The sequence below is a fragment of the Medicago truncatula genome, chromosome 3, assembly GCF_003473485.1.
Source record: "Medicago truncatula cultivar Jemalong A17 chromosome 3, MtrunA17r5.0-ANR, whole genome shotgun sequence".
Classification (NCBI taxonomy): Eukaryota; Viridiplantae; Streptophyta; class Magnoliopsida; order Fabales; family Fabaceae; genus Medicago; species Medicago truncatula.
In genome coordinates, this window is record NC_053044.1 from 41,802,433 (window position 1) to 41,821,231 (window position 18,799).

Consider the following 18,799-nt stretch of genomic DNA (forward strand, 5'->3'; position numbering starts at 1 on the left):
TAAATTAAACGAAATAAATTTTTTTAAATTATATTGCAAATAAAAAATGATGTACTGTCAAAATTTAAATAATTGAGGTTACTTCGAAAAAACTATTGAATATTTTATTTTTTTAATATACTAAAAAAAAAAAATTTAAGTTTTTTATCATTGTTTCACATCCAATTTTTAAAAAGGAATATTTCATGTACTTAAAAAAATTATCGCTAAATTTTCAAAAATAAAATATCATTAAATTTCGAATACTTCAATTTGAATAATTTAATATTTTCCTTTTTTTGTGATTTTTTTTATGTTATTAAGTATAATCATGATAAAATAAATTAAGAGTCATTAATATGACCATTTAAATTAAAATGTTTCTATTAAATGGTTTGATGAGAGGGTAGGAGATGGGTTGAATACCTTATTTTGGTATGATAGGTGGATAGGAGGTATTCCGTTGTTTAGGCGGTTTGAACGTTTATTTCGCTTAGCACTTAATAAGCTGAGTACGGTGTCAGTTATGTTCATACGTGGTTGGGAGGTCGGAGGTGATGCGTGGAGCTGGAGGAGACCGTTGTGGGTGTGGGAGGAGATGTTAGGCGAGTGTTGCTTGTTACTTAATACTTTTATTGTGCATACTGATGTTTCTGACAGGTGGCAGTGGCTCCCGGACATTGGGGGAGGCTATACAGTAAGCAATGCATATAAGATCTTAACGTTTCAGGCTGCCCCTTTGATTACCGTGACAGATGATCTCGTTTGGCACAAGTATGTCCCTCTGAAGGTGTCCATTCTAGCTTGGCGACTTCTCCGAGATAGGCTGCCCACGAAGACCAATCTCCTGCGGCGCGGCATTGTCCACCCCGAGGCTATCAGGTGTGTGCGGGGTGTGGCTTCGACGAAACGGCACATCATTTGTTTCTTCATTGTGATTTTTTTGGCGGCCTTTGGCAGCATATCAGGAATTGGCTTGGCTTTTCAGGTGTCGATCCGTTTACCATTCATGATCATTTTTATCAGTTTACTAACTCTATTGGTGGGTCGACGAAGCGCTGGACAATCATGCAAATGCTTTGGCTCTTGTGTGTATGGATTGTTTGGCACGAAAGAAATAATAGAATTTTCAATAATACACAACTTGCTATGATAGATCTTGTAGAAAAGATTAAGTATAATTCATTGTGGTGGCTGAAAGCTAACAATGCCAACTTTGTTTATGGCACGAATAGGTGGTGGTCGGACCTGTTACTTTGTTTGGGTATCGACTAACTTATTTTTGTAATTATGTAATGACTGTATGGTCTTTGGGGTGACCTCTTTAGTACACCTTGTGCTATAGAGATTTCATCGCCGTTGTTAATATATTCCATTTTTTATTCTTCAAAAAAAAAATGTCTCATTTAATAGAAAAAGTAATTATTCCAAGAATGAACTTATTTCCAAGTGATCCTAAACTTCCTTTCAAATTAACTACGAGACACTTCCCATTGGTTTTGTGTTTTGCAATGACAATAAATAAAAGTCAGGGTCAGTCTTGAAATCTATCTTTCCGAACCGGTTTTTACTCATGAACAGTTGTATGTCGCTGTGTCGAGAATCACTTCCAAAATGAGATTGAAAATGCTTATACTGGATAAAGAAAATCGTGTGTGTACTGAGACCACTAATGTTGTGTATAGTGATATTTTTCGGAACGTTTAACCGATCGTTCGTGGGTATGAGTTTTTTTTCTCTCTTTTGAACTTGGTTGTAATATATATATATATATATATATATATATATATTATTTGGATGTGAATTGGTTGTTGCTACTTGCAACCATTGTAATAGTTGCGTAAAGAAAGAGTAATGGATTGGTGATGTAGATAAACTACAATTCAGCAACTAACAATTGAGATCACACTTCTTATTTCATTGTATAAAATTCAATGACATTTATTGTTGTGTAAAGAACAGGTTGAGTGATTGATTTGTTATAGAGACTAATATGTTACATGGAGTAATATTTTTTATCCCTTTTTCACAATATTTTTTGTCTCATGTACCTTCAGGTGCTGGTTTAGTGCTTCAGGTGATATGATATCATTCAGATGTACACAAGCTGACGTTAATGGAATTTCTATGGCATTGAAATATAATTGACCAATTGCAATAGGTGCAATGCCTTCTCTTCGGCTGCGAAATTAACAATGTCTGATAAATTAAGGTGTTTATCTATTGAGACTTCAGTTTTTCTATTATCTGATAGAGCAACTCCAATATTCTCATATTCAATTTAATTTTATTTATAATGTTAGTATCCTTCTGATCTTTCTCATTTTTCCTAATGTAAGTCGTACTATTTTAGTGACCATATTATCAACTATATGTTCTGCTTCATTTTTTTTATACAATCAGCTATATATCCGTCTTTTTTTTTCTTTATTCTTTGGAGCGCCTATGTCTATGTGCATGCACATGCACATGACAATTTTGTAGTCCCTTTTTCAAGCTTTTTTTGTGTGTTTTTGTTGATAAATTATTTTATAATATGCTTAGTTAAAAAATGTGATATATAGTTGGTGTATTTGTCGTTGTTTGTTATACTTATTTGTTACGCGATTGAATAATTACAAATTCGTGTTGGATGTTAAGATGAATCAAGTGTATGGACGATATTAACTTTGTATATATAAGTGTATCCGCTATAGAAATCATGAAATTTGAAAGAAACTAGATATAAGGGCATCTGGTAGAGACAATTTGTTGGGTAGGGACAATTAATTGTATATGCAGTGGTAGATCTCGAGACTCTAATACCCCCAGTTATATGCAGAACAAAAAAAAAAAAAAAAACAAGACTCATGTCTCCGTTATTAATTTTAGTCATCCGTGTAAAATATTCCGGCATTAAATACTAACATTTCAACGTTACATCCGTTAAATCATTCCTGTTTAACGATGCGAAAATTCAAATATACACGTTGATATTTGTATATAATATGCAATTGAAAATACGATAACGATGCGTTTTATTGATATATTGTGTATAAAATAATGAATTTGTCGTTTAATTAGATTTTATATAAAAATAATAATAATAGTCGGAATTCTAGCCCGTGCTTGGCACGGGTTTCCAAGCTAGTTATATTGGAATATGTGTAGTCAACTTCACAAAAATTTAATAATTATATTTTTAAATTAAAATTTTCTTTTTTTGTCTTCCTTAATCAGTGTGCTGGAGACACCAGTTAATATGACCTTTTTCAATTATTAGTAGAATCGGATTTGCAGATGTATCCTACATCATTAATGCAACTCATGGTATCATTCAAATTTATGGGACACTTTATCCAAACATACTATTCACTGACATAAAAAAAAAATGCAAACATATATTCACCGACATAAAAAAAGTTGGAAAACCCACCGAACTTCTAGTTGCCGCCAATATCATCCGTGGTGGTGCCAACAGTGGATACCCTAACTCCAACCACGATGACGGATATCTATATTATATATATAAAAGAAAATCTTTTAAGTTTATTTGGGTTGACTTTTTCTATATTCAAAAATGTTTTTAATTTTCAATACAAATAACACATGTAATAAATAGATAATAATAAATTTAAATATTAAAAAAATATAACAAATTAGATGAGTATATTTATATTTACTTTTTTCATTATCCCAATTATACCATTAAACAACTTTTTCTATAAAGATTGTTGTTGGTGTCATTAAAAAAAAGAATTTACATAATATTTTTTTTTATATTGTTGATGTTATTAAAATAGATAATCGTGGTTAATTTGGTTTGTTATAACTTGAAAACAACAAATATTTATATTTATAATTTTAATCAAAATCAAAATTTCATAAAAAAAAAACACGTTCATAATTTTCAAACGTTAACGCAATAATCGTATATAGTGATTATAATGGTGGGCATGGAAATGTGGTAATCAGCTACAATAATATAAGATCTCTATCAATCCAATGTGGTTTTAGCACCACTTACACCTCCTTTTGGGAAATTCAAGAGAAGCCTTATTTTATTGGAGAATGTTAACTAATGCCTCAAGGGCAATGGTTAAACATCTAAAATAAGTAAGTTTTCATGAAAAAGATGGGTAATCGTTACTTTATCAAAATTAACATCTTATATTTCTAAGATAAAATTTTTATTTATAGATTCCTTAACCATTGCCCTAAGGACACTAGTTAGAAACACCCTATTTTATTTTGAGTTGTGTTATTTGAACAACCATTTGATTGAGAACTTTTTGGACAACCATAAGAAAAAGAGGGATTGACATAAAAATCAAAGTGATATAGAGAAAATAGAAACATAATGTGAATGTGAGAAAGAAAATTATCATAAAAGTTGTTAAAAAATGATTGTACAAATATCATTTCTCTTTTATTTTGGTTTGGATTAAGAGATTTATTTTAAAAGATACAATTATTGGATGCTAGTAAAAAATTAAATGGCAACTCGCGATGTAACAACAAGGTATATTGCATAGATTTTTTGCTAGTGCAAGAACTCACTCCTCCTTGCACGACGTTTGTGTACCCTCCAGGGCATGATACTTATATCAAACGTTGACTTGATTGTTCATATACACATATGTTGTTAATGCACTTATAAACTATAGGTAACAAGTTGAAAAGGTCCATACAATCAATCGCACTTACACATTTAATTTTTACTGCAATGAAAGAAGAGAATAAAATAATGTTACTAAAACGATATAAAATATCATTTGCGAACTACATATTTAAGAAAGAAATTTGAAAATGATTTTAAAAAAAATGCTTACCATCATCCCCCTTGGCAACAAGAAATAGGGAAAAAAATAAAATCATAACATAAACAAATTGTAGAGTTCTAGCCATTTTTATTTTTTATGTTGTAACAAATATAATATGATTTGGTCAATTTATAGTGCATTAAGGTCATATATTATTTTGTGTGTGTATATATCAAATACGTAAGTAGATGAATACGTTGTGTTTGCCCCTTTATCACACTTAGTAAATAGGTAACATTAAAAAAAATTGATAATCATTATAACTTACTTTTTTTTTTTTTATAACTTTTCATGATAGAAAGGGGTAAAAAAAATAAAAAAATAGTATATATATATATATACAACCAAAATTGGACAATTTATGCAACAATCAAAATTGGACACTTAAGTAAATGAATGAGTTGTGTTATATGTACAACCAAAATTGGACAATTTATGCAACAACCTTTGACATTGTGAGGAGCACGCAAATTAAAATCAGTAAAAAAGTATTAAAAAATTGCAAAGAAGTTGTTCGTTGTACAAAAATTATGTTCATATATCATTCCTCTAAATGAATATGTTGTGTTTCCCTTTTATCACACTATGTAAATGGATGATATTTAAAATAATATTTTTTAGTTTAAATTATTGTATTAAATATTATTTAATTAATTTGAATTAATATCTCTTATTACTTAAAGTTAATCCGTAAACAATATTTTGCCCTAGTTTACACTAATTTCTCTGCTTAATTTTACTATATTAACCCTATCTCTTCTATTATCTTTTATTACTTAAAATTAACTCGTAAGCAATATTTTGCCCTAGATTTACCCTAATTTCTTTCTTATTACTTAAAGTTAACACGTAAGCAATATTTTACCATAGATTTACCCTAATTTCTCTGCTTAATTTTATTATATTAACCTTATATCTTCAATTATCTCTTATTACTTAAAGTTAACCCGTAAACAATATTTTGCTCTAGATTTACCCTAATTTCTCAGATTAATTTTACTATATTATGGTACCGTTTGACCTGACTTTTTTTTCAGCTTTTCTACATTTTAAAGTAGAAGCTAGGCCAAACACAATATCAATAAAGTATCTTCGAAAAAAAATATTTTTTTTAGAATTCATAAAATTGAATTGAATGAGCTTTAACCAAAAGTTGTTGAATGCTACTTCAAAAAACTACTTCTCTGTGATTTATTTCACAAGCACTTCTCTTCAACTCACGTAGGCAACCTTATCTTTTATTTTTTAATATTATATTTCAATTTGTTTTTTTTCTTCCATTTTTTTTTTTGAACCGGTCCATATAATTTTTATTAAAGGAGGATCAATTTAATTTTATTATCTATTTTTTAAGGAATTTTATTATCTTTTTATCACTTATATATTTAATTTTAATAGCGTTTAATTATCACATCCTCACAAATACTTTTATTCATGCTGTCATTGAATGACACCAAATATTTTTATTCCCTTTCTTCAACCTCACAAATATACACACACACATTAGCGTTTAGAGTAATATTTTATGTCTGTATGTCTTTTTTTTTTGTTACGCTAATGCGTATAATTTTTTCAGTGTTATGCAATGCGTACAGTTATTATTTTTATAAAATTTTGATTTTAATTAAAAGTACTAGTATAGATGCCTAAAAAAATTATACTTACATATATTTTACACATTTATATTGTAACAAACTATGCATATATTTTTCTTATTAAAAAAGCTAAACATATCTTTGTCAATGACACCAACAATGTAACAAATATAATATCATATAATATAAATTCTTAACTTTTTTTTTTTGACAAGTAATTCTTAACTTTTTAAATGACACCAAAACTATGATATTCTTATAACAAAATTTGTTATACAGTATAATCGGAAAAGAAAAAACAAACTATGCTCTAGCTTAACTCAGTTGATATTGACAATGTATAAATATATGCAAGGTCGCGGGTTCGAACCCCGGACACCACCAAAAAAATAATAAATTCAAAGTTTTGTACAATATTCTGCCAAACAACTTTTAACTTAAAAATAACTTTAGAACTAAAAAAAATAAAGAAACCAAACAGCTTTACCTTTTTCCCTAAAGAAATTTTATTTTAACTTTGTTTTAAAGTAGCTTTTAGACCGAAAAAAGTCTGGTCAAACGGTACCTAACTCTATCTCTTCTATGATCTCTTATTACTTAAAGTTAACACGTAAGCAATTTTTTGCTCTAGATTTACCCTAATTTCTCTGCTTAATTTTATTATATTAACCACATCTCTTCTATTATCTCTTATTACTTAAAGTTAATCCGTAAGCAATATTTTGCCCTATATTTACCCTAATTTCTCTGCTTAATTTTACTATATTAACCCTATCTCTTCTATTATCTCTTATTACTTAAAGTTAACACGTAAGCAATATTTTGCCCTAGATTTACCCTAATTTCTCTGCTTAATTTTATTATATTAACCCTATCTCTTCTATTATCTCTTATTACTTAAAGTTAACCCGTAAGCAATATTTAGTCCTATATTTACCCTAATTTCTCTGCTTAATTTTACTATATTAACCACATCTATTCTATTATCTCTTATTACTTAAAGTTAACCCGTAAGCAATATTTTGTCCTATATTTACCCTAATTTTTCTGCTTAATTTTACTATATTAACCCTATCTCTTCTATTATCTCTTATTACTTAAAGTTAACCCGTAAGCAATATTTTGCCCTAGATTTACCCTAATTTCTCTGCTTAATTCTACTATATATTAACCCTATCTCTTCTATTATCTTTTATTACTTAAAGTTAACCCGTAAGCAATATTTTGCCCTTGATTTGCCCTAATTTCCGTCTCGCTGTACTTAACCTAATTTTAACTTAATTTTTCTCTCCACACTTTTGCATTTAATGTTTATTTCTCTGTGTAGGGTCGATGTCATGTTACAATATCAAGGTCGATGTCATGGACATACTATGATATGGTACAGTACCAATGTCTATGATAATTAATATTATGAATTTAATTAGAACAATTATGACATTCAACTAAACTATTTTATTACATATTACCGTCAAATATTACCTTCGATATCGCACGGGTCGATGGTCTAGTAATTTAATTAAAAAAAATCACACAATCAATCTACTTTTTATATAACCATACTTCCTCTATAAAAAAAAACATGCGTAAAATTTGATTTGAGATCCACTTACTTAGTACTCCACTTCCTGTAATCTAAACAATTGAAAAGTACAGCCACTTCCTCTTTTAATTTGCGTTAATTTATGCTATAAATTCAGTCAACGACTCGTTTTTTTTAAGTACTCCTTCCATCCTAAATTGTAAATAAAAAAAATCAAATTACATTTGTTAAGAAAGCAAAAATATAAGAATTTGAAGTATAAAAAGAGGTACCGACACAAAAATCAGAGTAATAGAGAAAAAAATAGAAACATAATATAAATGTGAGAAAGAAAATTGTCATAAAAATTATTAAAAAATAATTGTACAAATATCATTTCTCTTTTATTATATTTTGGATTAAGGGACTTATTTTAATTTAGAGGTTGGAAAAATATACTATTTTTTTAAGAAGAAATCTATTATTTTATTATATCAATAAGATGACATTTGAGGTTCACAAGTGTTAAGATGACATTTTTATTTTGAAAATTGTGTATTCAACCTATTAAAATAATACTACTCACTTTGGTCGTTAATCGAAGAGAATTTTTGGAGAATTTTTTGATTCTATTTATAAGAAAAAGTTGCAACTTTTAAAGTTCATTTATTGCTTAAAAGACTTTTTTACCCTCACCTTAAATTTTCTCTTTTTTAATATTAGTGGAAGCATTAAATCTGTCACAACTTTTTATGAAGACATATTTGTCAAAACAATATGAAGATAAGAGAAATGTTAACGAGTGTTCCTAAGACAGTCCCCAAGACACTCTTTAAGAACCATAAATAGTACTCCATCTGTTTTAAAATGAGTGTCGTTTTAGCAAAAAAAAAAGTTTCAAAATGAATGTCACTTTCAGTTTACAATGCAATAATAACCTTTTTTTTTTTTTTTTCAATTGTACCCTTCAATTAATACTACGTTACACTACTTCCAAAGTATTATTTTTTCTTTAATGAAAAACAAACCAACGGTTTATTAGGATAATTTGGTAAAATTGCTATGACATTTGACTGCTTTATTCCATTGGTTAATCTGTATGCAATTGGCTAAAACGACACTCATTTTAAAACGGAGAGAGTAAGTACTCACGAAAATACATGTAATCAATGCTCTGAAAATCGAAATATTTGATTTTTTAAAAAACTTATTTTAGAATATTAACAAAACCCAAAAATAACAACTAATAACTTCGTTGGTTTTGTTTTCTTCTCTTATATTACCTCCGCCCCTAAATATAAGATCATTTTGAGAAGAAAAAAATTTCTATTTATAAGACCCCTTTAATATTTTCAAATACATTAATTAATTATTTACCAACATGCCCTTATTTAATTTTATATGTTTTTTCTTCAATCAACAGTGAATACTATTTTGAAAACATATAACAACTCTCTTTCTTAAAAGATAAAATTGTAAAAACAATAGTAATTACAAATAAATTTATTACACTTTTAATTTTCTTAATTCTCGTTATTTTTTTTTAAAAGGATTCTATAATTATATAATTATAGATGGAGGTAATAATAAATGCCAAAGGGAGTAAAAAGCAACATTTTCAACGTAAAATTTAGCAATTGTTTTCGTTTTTAAATCTTAAAATAGTCTGACCCTTTGCGGCGCGGTACTTCCGTCCTTTTAATTAATTCAGTTCAGTACCTAACTACTTCACCTCCTTCCCCGAAGCTTCATGGGATTGGATACAGTACACATTTACATTGTTGAAAATTTTAATTGAATTTTATCAAATTATTCTGCTCTATTTGGATAATTGTAGCACTTTTTGACCATTCGTCAAAAATTATATCACACTTTTTGACTATTTATTTTTCTTAATTAGTACTATTCTTATTTTTCTTGTGTTACTATCAATTTAAAAAAGTCAGAGTAAGATGTAACATTGAAAGAAAAAAAAAGAGAATTGGTCCAAAGTCAAACCAACCGCCTGACAGTAAGTCACGTTTGGCAACCAATATAATAATAATAATATAGTATAAAGTTCTTATGTTATGTACATGTATGTGTTGTAGTTGTTGAATATGGAAGATGAGGGTGGTAGTTCGATGATGTTTCCAATGGAGAAGAGAGCTTTGGATTGTCTTGGTAAAGGTTTTGATCTAACAAGTGATTTTAGAATGAAATTTTCTAAGGGATTAATTAATGGTGGAAGATTAGTGGTAATTGATGAAATGAACAAGAGAGATATTATGGTACCAGGTGGTGTTACTATTAAAGATGTTTCAGAAGATATTCGTTGTGACAAAGGTGATCGTGTGAGGTTTAAATCTGATGTTCTTCAATTCAATCAGGTTTGCTCTTCTTTTCTCTTTTCTAATTATTATTATAGTGACATGATAATATGATATCATTGATATGGATAGAAAATTGGCGTGTAAAAGTACAAACTATAGAAAGTGTTTTTGGACATAAGCCAGTTAAATAATCCAAAGAGTATCACAATACCTACCACTAACGTGGAAATTTAGCATCCTATAATATTCAATCTAAAATCTACGTCACAAACTATTATTATGTTAACAATTAAGTTGGCAGATACTCAATTTTTTCGAGACTAAATTGACGGATTTCATATACTTTATTATATTTATATGATTTAGAAGTTAAATAGAAGAAAGAGTGATAACCTTAGACTAAATAGATAGTTTATTCAAAATTAATTTACACTGATAATGATAATGCTTCTCCATTAATCTCAACCTAATGGTCTACAATGGATTCTAGAGAGGGTCCGGGTTCCTAAGAGTTCAAATATGTTTACTTTCACTTTAATAGGTAATTTGAATGACTATGCTCATTTCATTTTTCACCAATAATACATTTTAGAGATTGAAGATTTACATTACTTGCAGATGTCTGAAATGCTGAACCAGAAATCAGCCATACAAGGAAAAATTCCTTCTGGATATTTTAATGCTGTATTTGATCTAAGTGGTGATTGGTTTCGTGATGCTCAAGACATCAAATCTCTTGCTTTTGATGGTTACTTCATTTCTCTTTACAATTTACACTTAACTGCTTCACATCTAATACTGCAAGAGGAACTTAAAAAGTCTGTTCCAGCACACTGGGATCCAGCTTCATTGTCCAGGTAAGCAATCATTTAAGTGGATAGATGTTAAAACAGAAAATTCGGCTCTAAAGTAAACGTACAAGAATACAATGGTCGACCATTGAATTGTCTGGCTAATGTTTTAGAATGGTTGAACATGGTAGAGTTACTGATGTTGATACAATTTTAGGATTACAAATGTTGCATGTTTTTTGGATTAATACTGAAGAGTATAATGTTGCTGATTAGTTTCGTTAGGCAGGTTTATTGCGACATATGGTACACACATAATAGTAGGCATGGCTGTTGGAGGTCAAGATGTCATTTGTGTCAAACAAAAACATTCTTCAAAGGTTCCTCCTGGTGATCTCAGAAGACATTTGGAGGATTTAGGAGATTTTTTATTTTCAGATTTAAGAAGCCCTTCTCTACTAGAGAGGAAGACAACAACAACAGAAGCCAAACAAAAAGTATGTATTGAGCTTTATTATGCTGAAATAGTTAAAGGACCCGAGTTTCAAACCCTAGCGAAAAAGAAAATACTAACATTACTTATCTGTTGATGCAATCTCTATTAGGTCCCAGAGGTTTTTAATCGTGTCTTGCAATCAAGCACAATGCAGTTCACAAGTATTTCAGAAACATCAAGCAAAGATGTAAGTCACAGAAGAGAAATATTTGCCATAGTTTGAATGAATGAATAAAGTTTGTAGGGTGTTAGAGTCTTACTGACTGCTATTTTTATGGAACAGGGACTCACTATTATTTGCTCAAAAAGAGGAGGAGATGTGTTTAAGCACAGTCACTCGAGTTGGCTCCAAACAATGGCGTCTAATCCTGAAGCAATCCACTTCAAGTTTGTTCCTATTTCATCACTTCTCACAGGAATTCCTGGAAGTGGCTATCTTAGTCATGCAATCAATTTGTATTTAAGATGTAAGAAATTCTTCTACTACTATTTTTATCCATATCCATTTCATTTTCTTTCGATTATAAGCTCCAAATAAAAACTTATATATATGAGTTTTGATGCCATCATTTGTTGTATATCTTCAAAAGAAAATTATCATTTATGGTCACAAGTACTTCAATTGATTCACCTGTTCATTGCAGATAAGCCTACTCCTGATGACTTACAATACTTCTTGGAGTTTCAAATTCCCAGGGAATGGGCACCTATGTTTTCTGAGCTACCTCTGAGACATCAAAGGAAAAAGACTTATTCTCCTCCACTACAATTTAGTTTCATGTCTCCAAAGCTTCATATCAACTCTACACAGGTAATTTAGTTCTCGCCACTTTGGGCTTTATTGTTATGAGTTTAATGCTTATGCATCAATTGTGTCGTATATAATTTCATGAAATATGTGCACAAATATCGACATTGTGAGATGTGATTAGATGTTAGTATAACACTCTCTTACGCTTAATACAAAAATATATCAGGTAGTAAGTGAACAAAAACCGGTGGTTGGCCTCCGATTATACTTGGAGGGAAGGAAATGTGATAAACTTGCAATTCATATACATCATCTTTCAAGCCTCCCAAATACAATGACACTCTCTTCAAGCACCACGACTATGTGGCGAGGATCCGATGAGGACGAATCCAGCAACCAGTTTGCCGAACCAATAAGATGGAAGAAATTCGCGCATGTGTGCACCTCAGTGGTCAAGTATGACCCCAACTGGTTGCACGAATCAAATTCAAGCGGGGTTTATATCGTAACCGGTGCTCAACTCATCAGCAAAGGGAATTGGCCTAGGAATGTACTTCACCTGCGCCTTCTCTTCACTCACATACCAAATTGCAGCATCAGGAAAACAGAATGGGCTGCTGCACCAGAAGCTTCAAGAAAATCGACTTTCTTCACAAATCTGAGCACAACATTTTCATTCACACAACAAAGTGTTACTGCTACACAGAAACAGGCCCAACAGGCAGCTGCGGCAGCTGCAACTGCACTAAACTCTGGTGTTTATCCAAATGGTCCACCTGTGCCTGTTCGTTCTGCTAAGATGCTTAAATATGTGGAGACATGTGAGGTTTTGCGCGGCCCACATGATGCTCCCGGGCATTGGTTGGTTATTGCTGCTAAGCTTGTGACAGAGGGTGGCAAGGTTGGATTACAGGTCAAGTTTGCATTGTTAGATTACTAGTGTTAGGCTAACTGAGACTATATGCAGAGAAATTTTGTTTTGCTTAATTTTTTTGATGAATTACATACAAATCACGTGTACATATATAAGATACTATTGTACAGTACAGTATAGCATAATACAGTACACAAAATGAGTGGTGATGATTGCCTTTGCCTAATAGAAAAATCAAAATGCGACTATTCTGCATTCTCTTCTTTCAATTGAGTGCACAAAGTGGGAAAACTAACTTCTCTAACAAACTTCTAACTGACCAACAGAAAATTAACTTCATCAGCTAAATACAACAAATAATTTAAATAATTAACTACTAATCTCTATACTTTAACATAGCTATAAATTATGTTTTGATATATCAATAGTTTAGTTATAGCCAATTTAATGGGTTTGTTTTGGTGCCATATATAATGCATCAGTTACCAGTTGATTGATTACAAATGTGATTCACTCTTCTGTATTAATTTAGATACATGGTTTTCAATTGATTTGATGATTGATACATATAAAGGTTCTCTAGATTTTCAATATGGTTTGAAAATGTATTTATATAAGTGGAAGCATCCATCGCTTTATAAGTCGGTTTTAAGATTGTATCAAAGTCTATTTAAAATCCGTTGGACTAACAACTATCAAGTCGCTCTAGATGTCGAGTTCTAGGCGTGACTGACTGAGTGTGTTGAGAGGCATTTAATATCAATTTTTGTTGAGAATAAGTGTAGTTTTTTAATTAAAAAAATCTTGGTCCCAAACAAAGTGTTGTTTTCTTTTCCGAGGAAGTAAATATGCCTGATGGTGATTGCTAATGCTGACAAAGACGAACCGCCAATCTTGCATGGATTTGTTTTCTGATTTTCTTAATCATCATTAGTAGTAGGGTTTAGTACTAATAATGCATGCAACTTTACTTGGAAAGAAAGGAAATGTCAAAGGATGTCCAGCACTTGGCTTTGGTCAAATTATTTGATGGCCGACAGGATTGTACAATGGAATGATAGAAAGATAGTATTATCTAGAAACATCCTCTTTTTCTGGACCTAGTAGCATTCAAATTGTATAATCGTCGACATGCACAATCATAATTAGCATCCTGACATTTAGTTATGTACTAACTCACTACATAATCATTCACTTAACCACCATGATGACTGAGTAAGTACATTTTGACATCATGGTAGAATTGTCGGAATCACGATGAATCACCATGATTACAATAAACTCATCATAATATTAAACAAGCACTAAAAAAGAATTGACATCGTCTTATTTAATTAACGGAGCCTTAACAGAATTGAGTGTGTAAAGATTGGAATGTGGAAAATTGATATTTCTATACTTATATCCAGTTAATTCTGGTAGAAAAATAATCTTACATTATTTAAGAGTCGAGATTAATGGTGGTTTATGAACATCCACTACTCTCAAACAATTGAAGCACATTTCAGGGACAAAACAGTGAGTCTCACTCAAAAGGGACAGTAACTTAGAAAAAATGTGCCTCTAACTTGAGGTTGGAATTATTGTTTTTTACTTGTAAGATTATTTGATGATAATTTACATTAGTGAGTTAGAGTATAGTTCTATATTGGATTTCACAATTACAATCATTCAACTAATTAAAAATGAAGGACATGAAATATCACCTTAGTGGGACGATTTTTCTTAAACTGGAGTTCTACCAGACGCATTAGAACTTATCCAAAACTAGGAAAGTTTCATACAATCCACCAATCACGCATATAGTGTTATAAGTGTAAATGGCATTTAATTAGCACATTAAAAGTTTGGTTGATGTTCAAGAGAGTAGTTCAAGTAGTTGAGCATCCAAAAAACTTTAAAAGGAATTATCTAGAGTCAAAACTTGTTTGAAGTGTGGAAAAGTTTCACGAGCAACAATAGAAATGAATTAAGTGTTGGTGATTAGTCTTACATAACTATGAATGAATTAAATATTCTTAATTTGTTGAAGTTTTGGGTGGAGATGTGGTGTTTGTCTCTCTTGTGGTCCCTAGAGCATTTGCTCGATGTTGCTTCTAACAAATGGTATCAGAGATTTGGTTCGGCTTGATAGAAGACCTAATAAGATAACGTATTTTTTAAAGAGCTGAGATGACATACTAACAACTAATGTTTACTTTAACTTACAAAATAAAATTGTTGTTGATTACTACAAGTTATGCTTTGTCTCCTTTATTTTCCTTTTTCTGATTTCATCCATTAGTAAAGAGTACGTGGCCTTAATATAGGAAGAGTTTTTGGACCACCAATACGGACCCCATTTCTATCCAATCTCCACTCTTCACATTCTAACAGTTAATAAAAATTTACACTATGAGCATCTTTGCATAGATGAATAAGGGCAGTAAAACTCACAATAAAGGAACCATAGAAAAAAGAGAGGGGGAGGAATACTATATAGCTAGCAATGTAGCATGCATGGAAATAACACAAATTGATAAACAGAAAGTTGAGTTCCAATCTGTTCCAGAAAGATACAAGATGCCAAATTACTCAGTTAGGTGTTCCCCAGTTCCTCTGAATTTCAAAGTAGTAACTCACATCCAAGTAGCATTTTTTATCATCATCTACAAACTGAACCAAGAAAAAGAAAAAAAAAAAAAGAGTTATTTAACCAAGAAAAACAAATAAGAAATTCAACTTGATGAATATTAATTTTACCTTGGTTCTTGCTGCATAGGTTCCTCTAGCAAATATACCAGAAGGAGTAGTTTTTTCTTCCAATTCATATGTATATGGTTCATGCTGAGGACTAAAAGTTCCCAGCATTTTTTTCCTGCTGTTCACTGTTACAACAAATCCATTCCCATGTTACTAACTAAGATATTTAATTAATTTAAATTCATTAAAATGAAAGTATTTGTCGCACCTCTAACCCCAGTTTTCGAAACAATATTGGTGTATTTGAGACCAGAAACAATGTTGTTTGAGACAGTGAAGGTGAATTTCATTCTACATTGACTTCCTTCCTTAAGAATGAAGAGACTCTTCTTAGGATCATTAGTAAATGGAATTGGCAGGACAAGATCAGGACTCTCTGAACATGTAGTAATAGTTAGGCTTTGTATCTTCACTTCTGGATCTTTGCTTTCTGGATTTTCAAATTCAACACAAGAAAGAGTTTTCAGAATTTCAAGCCCTAAGCAAAATTAGCATACATAACATGTTTTTAACAAAATGTCTACATTCTAAGCTTCTTTTTTAATCGGTACGAATCAAACTCGAAACCCTGAAGTTTACAACACTCACACACCTTGCGTACCGGTGGGACATCCTAAGCTTTTGTTATCCAGACTGCAGAGACTAATTTTTCATTGAAAATTTTCATCCTCCAAATAGTTAAATTCAGGAGTGTTTTCTACTCTAAATGTAAAAAAAGAACAAACAAGAGAATGTTAAAAGGATATAGAAAGTACCTCCAACAGCAGATATATCAACACTACCCAGAAGTTGCTCTTTCCATTTTCTCAAACTTTCATCATCCTTTGAAACAAAAAAGAAAGAAGGGATTAATAAAAAAGAGAGTTTAAACCTCAAAGGTGTGAAGAAAGACACATTTGGAAGAAAAATAATGCAGACTTTATCTTTCTCAAGCTGTTCCTTGAGGGTAAATTGAGGACCAAGATCCAATTCTTTATCATCATCATCATCTTCAGGTTCAGTTTCTTCAGCATCATCAGAGATGGAGTTGGGTGCATCATCTTCTTGTTCTTCTAAATGTGAGTTGTAAGGAACATCGTTGGTTGTGGAGGAGACGGCTCCTACGGTGGAAGACATTTTCAACCTTGGAAAACCAGAAGAAGAGAGAATTAATGTGTAAAATCTGAAAGACACAAAAGGAAGAAGAAGAAAAAAACTTTTGATTTTGTTTTTCTTGTTTCAAAGTTGGTTGAAGAATGGTGCTAAATTTAGTAGGATTGTTTTTAAGTTTGGAAGATAGTTTGGTTTGCTGTATACATGTATCCTTCACCTGGCAATGACCAATGGAATTTTAAGATTGACTGCTTTAGTTGAGTTGAGACTTTTAACCATTGCTACAGCTTGCTCAAAGGCCTAATTTGCCACCAAAGCAAATCAACAAATAAAGTTAATTTAAATTCATTAATTTGGAGGTTTTGATTTATTACTTTATCTGCCATCCTATGTCTTCCTTAACCATGCTCCGGGGCATCGGTTAATATGACCCTTTATATAATCTATCTTGACTAATGTTGGCCTCATTGGTCCGAAGTGATTTCATATTGTAAATTCTTTTAATAATGTTAGCATCAAGCAAATGGTGGTTCTAATTTTCTTGCATCGAGTGAAAAGTATAATACCTCTTTTGAGGTGTGTTGCATGCAACTAACACCCCCTCTATTTTTTTCAATCATTAATAACCTCTTCTGAAATTAGTTTCAGTCAGGTTTCCGTTGAGAGAAAATAAAACGTTTATCTTATGAAATTGATTGTGCCATTTTTCTTTCCCTTTCAAAACCCCCCACACACAAAACTAGAGAAGTATTTCATTACTGTGTTCTAGTGTTCCATTCTCTTCATCCCTGCTTGGAATTCTCATATGTATATATCAGTCTACATTCATGTGTTGTTCTCAAAACCATTCTTGCCATCGTTCTCATCGCTCTTGTATTGTTTGATTGTAAGGGGTTTTTACTAGATATATAGATAGTAGTCATTACAACATTACATTGTATCTTTCAGAAAAGAAAAGAAATTGATTCACATCTAGATCAAATCAATTAATAAAGAGAAACATTTTATAAAGAGTTAAATAAGTTTTTTTTCCCCGATAAATGTATCACATTTTCATTTTCAATTTCTAAGAATTTCTTGAGTTCCCAAATATATTCTTCTTAAAAAAAATATCTTGTCCGTCAAAGCTCCCATTTTTTTTTAGTCACCGTATTTTGACTTCGCGGTTAAAGGATGCACACATGACACTTTTATATGATCCCAAAAATGAAAGATAATATATTTGTAAAGACAAAAAATAATGTTAAAATAAGTTTTGATCCTAATAAATATATCATATTTCTTCTTTATTCCCTTTTATGGTGTCGCTTTAACTTATTTTAACAACGATGATCAAATATGCTACCTAAAAACATTTGGGGAACCATTAAGTTTTTTTTTTTTTGTTTGGAAAAAAGGGCCTAATCCAAGTTTGGAGATTTTTTTAAGGGGCTAAAAAAAGTATATTTATAGGGAGCGAAAAGTTATTTAACTTTCTTAGAAACTTACCGAACCAGTTATTAAATAAAAAAAAAATTAAAATCACAATTAATATATCTTTTATTTCAAAATAGAAAATCAATTTTGGAAATTAAATTAATCAGATATAATTATTTTTTTTCCTCATGAATTAAACATGACTCTTGAAGTCATACATTTCAATCACAAACAACATCATCAACTACATCCATCAACCACAAGTATATCTTGCAAAATATACATCTCTCTCATGGATTAAATAAGACTTTTTGAGTCATGTATCTTTTGTCGTAGTGAATATTATATATATAGTGGAAGGACGGAGATGTGACGTGTGTAAATTAGCTATGATATTTTATATAAATTTTTTATTTTGATTAAAATT

The 18,799-nt window shown here is 30.6% G+C and overlaps 2 protein-coding genes across 2 annotated transcripts; one reads left to right on the forward strand and one right to left on the reverse strand.

Annotated features, from left to right (window-relative positions):
• Positions 1 to 9,959: 9,959 nt before the first annotated feature.
• LOC11432739 (MACPF domain-containing protein At1g14780) lies at positions 9,960 to 13,377 on the forward strand. Its single transcript, XM_003601696.4, has 7 exons — positions 9,960 to 10,267; positions 10,829 to 11,067; positions 11,291 to 11,498; positions 11,607 to 11,684; positions 11,781 to 11,964; positions 12,142 to 12,308; positions 12,475 to 13,377. The coding sequence occupies exons 1-7, from the start codon at positions 9,998 to 10,000 to the stop codon at positions 13,186 to 13,188; spliced, it is 1,860 nt and encodes a 619-aa protein (XP_003601744.2). The 5' UTR covers positions 9,960 to 9,997; the 3' UTR covers positions 13,189 to 13,377.
• A 2,086-nt stretch (positions 13,378 to 15,463) lies between these two features.
• LOC11438952 (rho GDP-dissociation inhibitor 1) lies at positions 15,464 to 17,253 on the reverse strand. The gene is made up of 5 exons (XM_003601697.3): positions 16,783 to 17,253; positions 16,620 to 16,686; positions 16,073 to 16,294; positions 15,865 to 15,989; positions 15,464 to 15,777 (listed from the first exon to the last, which is right to left on the reverse strand). The coding sequence occupies exons 1-5, from the start codon at positions 16,978 to 16,980 to the stop codon at positions 15,697 to 15,699; spliced, it is 693 nt and encodes a 230-aa protein (XP_003601745.1). The 5' UTR covers positions 16,981 to 17,253; the 3' UTR covers positions 15,464 to 15,696.
• Between the last annotated feature and the right edge of the window lie 1,546 nt (positions 17,254 to 18,799).